The sequence below is a fragment of the Oxyura jamaicensis genome, chromosome 1 (genome assembly GCF_011077185.1).
Source record: "Oxyura jamaicensis isolate SHBP4307 breed ruddy duck chromosome 1, BPBGC_Ojam_1.0, whole genome shotgun sequence".
Lineage (NCBI taxonomy): Eukaryota > Metazoa > Chordata > Aves > Anseriformes > Anatidae > Oxyura > Oxyura jamaicensis.
The window spans coordinates 43,650,837-43,656,420 of record NC_048893.1 but is presented as its reverse complement, the minus strand read 5'-3'; the positions used below and the strand labels follow the sequence as shown (position 1 = coordinate 43,656,420).

The window sequence follows — 5,584 nt, the reverse complement described above, 5'->3', positions numbered from 1 at the left end:
AGGGGAAAACCTCCTGGATCCTTGCGTGGGGGAAGATGGTGTCACAGGAGCCCAGCTTAGCAGTGGGGAGCAACCCAGCTCAAACTGTTTCTGTTCTTTCCAAAATGGCCTTACCCCTTTACTCCTTTTTTAGGAGGCTTGCTCTTGAACTGCCTCGTCTGTCTCTGCTTGAACTTGGGAGGCCCCTTACGTGGTGTGGTGGGACCAGTTGGAGCATCTCCAGTGTTGAGGTTGGTGGTGGGATTCTCACTCATTGCTGGGCTGCTTTATGCGACAGGAGTATGCCTCGCTCAGATCCCTCTGTCTGCAAGACAACAGCAAGGACTGACGCAACACTCTGCTTATCATTTCTAGGCATCAACAGTCTTGTGACAGAATAATTATGGGAATTATAATTGTGACAGAATTAAACATACATACATTGAACAAAAAGAAAGACCGTAATGTATACAAAGTAAATGGAGTGGCACTGATTTTCATCAATGCATGCTAGAATTAAGATAACAAACTGTGAACACTCCTGCTATGGACAAAAAAAAAAAAAAAAAAAAAAAAAAAACACTTAATCCCACAGCCCAATGACGTGCAGAGTTATGGAGAGTTACATCTTATGTCTCAGATATGGCCGCTGCAGTAGCTGCCCCAGGTTTTTTTTTTTTTTTTTTTTTTTTTTTTTTTTTTTTCACAGAACCAGGCAGGTAATGCCAATGTTGTTTGTCTTCCAGTTTGCTTTGCAGTGCTGGTGCTTTTACTTACCAGCTCTGGATATGACTACTAGGAGCCACGAAATAGTCATATGGACTTATGGCTTAGAGAAGTGTCCTGTCCTTGGGAAACACAATATACTTCATCTGTTCTTGTACTTGTGCCTAAGTGTTGCCTCTTGCACACGGAGGAAGATGGGGTGCTGACCTAGATGGGCCCTTAATCTGGGTGCAGCTGCAATTAGGGCCTCAAGTTTGTCAATACTAACCTTATGGGAAATAGCACAGGATCTCTGAAAGATTGTGAAGAAGGCCAAGGCAAAGCATAGGAGACTGGTTTAGATGGAATTTAGTTTCTTAGGATGTAGGAGATCAAAGACTGTAACTTTCCCCAGGAAGTGGCGTCCGTTTTGATGGTTTTAAGCACTATATTTCATAGATTGACCCCCTCTGTGCCACGCTGTGCGTGAGCCAAGCTCCACATCACAGGGGCGACCTAAGTGTCAGGTAGCAGTTCTCATGGGGGGACACCTCTCCTGCCAGAGGGCAGAGCTGCTGCGCTGAGGACCCTTTGCTCCCCCCCCCAGAGAGGCCAGCAATAACTTCCACCAGTGCCCAAGAGGGAGCTCCCAGCCCTTGATCAAATTTTGTGCTAATTAGTATGCTAGAGTGGTCTGACCACATCCATTTATGGACAAAAATAATTGCCAATTTGTTCTCCCCTCCCTGAAGTCACATCCTTCCCCATGACCATTACATAATTGCTCTCCCCCGGTTTTTGTCCCTGTGCAGCCAGGCTGATGGAATAGCCGATGGAATAAACTTTGGGATTTTAGTACTGAAGGCTAATCCCACTATGTCACCATAGTGCTCTGGCCTGATCCCCAGTATCACCTGCGGTGACACTCCAGACTTTTAATCTCAGAACTATGAATGCCATCAAAGATTTTTTTTCCTTCTTAATCTGAAGACAGCCCATATCTTTAACAGTGCCAGAAATAGCCAGAATGCTGGAAAGCAAGGCCTCAGAACAAGGCAAAAGAGAATCCAGGCAATCCTCCCGTGTCACTGCCAGATCAGCGCAAGGCAAAGAGATGCGTTTCTGTATCCGTGGCAGTCTGGGAATACTTCACCCCTGACATCTTTCCATCTGTGACGGTGGTAGGATGGATCCTAATGATGGCACCTAGAGGCACGCTAGTTCTCCTGTCGCTTGTGGTTGGGCTTCTGTCTCAGCTGTAATATCCCTTGCAGGAGGCTGGACCCATTCCAGCAGCCCCAAATGGAGCAGCAGATGGTTGTGTCTGCAGCTGAAGTATGCACAGATGCTATACACAATGCTTCCCCAGCACACAGTGTGCCCACAAACACAGGGATCAGCTCAAATCAGAGAAATTACTGATTTGGCTGTCATCTCTGGAGAACCTGAGCAATTGCCCAGTATTTACAACTTTATCCCCACAGCACGGTGGCTGGACAGGCACACAATGTCGCAAGCACATCTTTTACAGAATGGGATTGGAGGTGCAGTAATCAGTATGGCCTGGACCGCGCAGCTGGGAGGTGTGCCAAAATGTTTTGACTCCCAGTTTTTAGGGCCAAACTGAGAGGTGAAGGCAGTTTGGGTTCTGCAGCAAGAGAGAATCCAGTCCCTCAGTGATGCTCAGCACTAGCAAGGGATTTAAACAGTACTGCCCTACAAGAAAATGCTTTGCATAGGAAAACTGTGCCCCATGGCAGGTCTGCTAACACCCCCACATAAAATACTTTTTTTTCTCCTCCACCTCAGGAGAAATTCTCATCAGTAGGGCACTTATCTCAGCGCCAGATACCTCTCCTGGACTGTGAGACACAGACCCACGTCTAGGCACCTTCAGTGCATCTGGCATGTAGAGATTTTTGGCACCTCTCTCAAAGGCTGCTCCCAAAAGTACAACAGAAGAAACAAAATGGCCAACATATTTCCAGCCCTTTGGCCTGACACCCAAGTCTTGTAAGAAGCAGCTGAGCCCCTGCTCAGTTCCCTCCCCACTTCACCAGCCCGTGCCATCTGCCAGCATGGTACCTTAATCACAAACATGTCATTGAGGGCCAGCTCGTCTTAGTTCTTTGAGTTCCTGCCTTGCCCAGGCCTTCAATCCATTAAGAAATAGGTAATGAGAAGACCAAGCCCTTGGAGTTTACTCAGTCCCTATCCAAAGCAGTTATATCCACATATCAGCTACTCTACACCTGGGATTTGGAAGCAAAAAGGATCTGCCCAAATCACACCCCATCCTATCCCTCACATGCATGAATTCAAGAAATGGCATTCAATGCAACTGAAGAGACCATTCTGTCATATTCCTTACCAACCTCCCTTCCACTCTCCATGCATCACCAAAAGAAAGGACAGAGGGTGGGAAGCAACCTTAATGCCACAGAACAGCCTCCATCTTGCAGCAGGGATCAAGCTGCCCTCCCACTGCTGAGCCAGTGGGACTTGCTTGCCATCACCCGCAGGCAAGGATGCCTCCACTGATGTCAAAGAGGAAAGAGGGCCGTGCCTCACAGCACGAGGGCTGCCCCTCCTCAGGAGCCAGCTGCCCCAGCTCACAGCCAGAAGAAACAGAAGTAACACTGTGACATCTTCCTAGAGGAATTTCCCAGCTTTTCGCCTCCTTGTACCTGGATGCTTTGGCAATCCTTGGTACCACACCAAACGGATGGCTTGACAAATGCTTGACACGGTTGGGTCTCCTCTAGCTGCCTTGGTCCTGGGGATGTCCTGGGATGTTGGAACACTTCTGCTGCCGCCGGCACTGGGATGCAGCTCCTGGGCGAGAACCGATGGCTGTGGATGCACAGGCTGCTGGGGAGCAAGATGTTCTTCCGTGCGCTTCCTCTGCCCCCTCCTCTGACAAGGCGTTACCTAATTGCCCCTGACAGCATTTCTGTTTAGTCCGGGGCTTAATCCTCTGGGTAAGAGCCTTGCTTGCGTCCGAATGCTAATTATACCTAATGCAGAGTAATGTGCTTATCTCAGTTGCGTCAGATATCCCACCTCTGGGTTGCTGGCCAGGTTAATCATCCTTCTTTTAGTTTTCTTTGAACTTAAAGAGGCTTGAGCACTACTGACAAGTGGTGACTCTTTAATCTGCCCCCTCCTCCCCTTTAATCTCTGATTCGCTATGGAAAATTTCCCTGACAGATAACACAGATACCTCACATGACTTTCTTCAGACAGATTCAGCATAGGATCTCTTCCTCCTGTCTGATAACTTCAGGTACAGGCTTTTTCATGCACATCTTCCTGGTGCCTCAGGGGTGTCAGGAACTGAAACTCCATGAGCTGTGTCCCTCCACACAGTGATGCACTGGGAATAGACAGCTTCTGGGAAGAAATACTCTCAATTTTGGTAGTAATTCTGATGGTCATTTCTTGACCTCAAGAGAGCCACTGGCATCTTCCTTGCAGCCAGGCTTTCATCGGGGAATATTGTATCCAGTGTGAGATGCCTGCGAGGAGTGAGGAGTCTCAGCTGCTTGATCTGGCTAATCATAGGGATGGAAGGAGTTCACACAGCTTCAGCTCTTTCTGATCCCGCTTAACACAGGATGTCAGCCCCTTTGTTCTAGCAGCGGTTTTAAGACCACAACCAAATGAAAGAGGATGTACTCCGAAAGACAGAAACTCACTTCAAGTTGAACCGTATTGCCACAACACCCTCCCAGATGGGGAGCATTGGAAAGACAACCTCAGTTAAGTGCTGACACCAAGGAAGGCATTCAGTAACGCAGGAGATGTAGCCCCACTCGTCCAAACTTGCCACGGACGAGCCTTGTGTGCACCACTGGGCACCTGGGCAGCAGGCACCAGCCGCCTGCCCCCACCACCCCTGGGGACCCCCTGGTGCTGCAGATGTGCAAGCTGAGCCAGCCGAGCCCACAAGCCAAGGGACTGCCAGCGAGCCCCTGTCAAGGGCTGCTGGGGTCGGAAACCAAGTGGCCCTGTGGACGGCAGAGCCTTCTGCCTGCTGAGACAAACCACGGCTGCTGCACGAACCTTTTCGCCCAGCACTGAGCCCTAATTAAGAGGAAACAGGCATGACTGCACGGAAGCACAACTCTCTCTCATAGCCACTGTGTGCATTCACGCTTTCCAAGCACGAAAATCCAAACCTTCTTCCTCCATGGGGAGAAGGACTTTTCTCTCCACCAGGTTTTGCAGCCAGCTTTGCTTGCACCCCCCGCCACCCTCATTTGCTTTGAGCTCCCAGCAAATACTTACAGTCCCAAGGGCTCCTCTTGCAAATCATTCAACTCCTGTCCTGCAGCCTGAGTAGAAAAAGTCTCGAGGTGTCCTTCCTCCTCCAGATATACCCTGCCAGCAGGTGACATCAGGGCACAGGGCGCCAATCATGGCCAGAGCCCTCACGGGGGGGTGCATGGCCCCGGTGCTCTGCAGGCACAGCTCCAGTGAGGCCTGTGGGACTAGTGGATGTGCTCCTTTCTGCAGCATCACCCTGGAAGAGGTTGTGGCTTCTCTGGAGCTCTGGTGGGGAAATTGCTGGAGAAGCAAGGAAATCACCAGCCCTCTGTGCAGTGTTGCTGCTCGTGGGCACACACACACACATGCAGGGAAAGGTCAATCATAACCACCCCACATCCCTCCCCCGGGCTGGAGAAGGGCTGGAGAGGCTTCCAGCAGACGGCTCGGCAGTGCTGCAGGGGCTGGGACCCACCTGACTGGGGGTAGCAGCTAGGTCATGTGTGGGTACTGTGGCTGTTATCTGAGAGAGGGAAGAGCTGGTGCCTCAGACCAAATTCCAGCCCAGTGAAACCCCACTGGCAGTAACACATGATTTTGTCATGTGCTTCATATCTCTGCTGCATTTTAA

The 5,584-nt window shown here is 50.1% G+C and overlaps 1 protein-coding gene across 1 annotated transcript in view; it reads right to left on the bottom strand.

The window, feature by feature from the left end:
• The window catches only part of PDE6H (phosphodiesterase 6H), an 8,544-nt gene extending 3,465 nt beyond the window's left edge, over positions 1–5,079 (bottom strand). The window contains exons 1-2 of the mRNA XM_035313073.1: positions 4,975–5,079; positions 115–304 (exon numbers count right to left, since the gene is read on the bottom strand). Of these exons, the coding sequence (XP_035168964.1) occupies positions 115–254 (140 nt within the window). The 5' untranslated portion in view covers positions 255–304; positions 4,975–5,079. The remainder of the gene's footprint in view (positions 1–114; positions 305–4,974) is intronic.
• Positions 5,080–5,584: the final 505 nt, after the last annotated feature.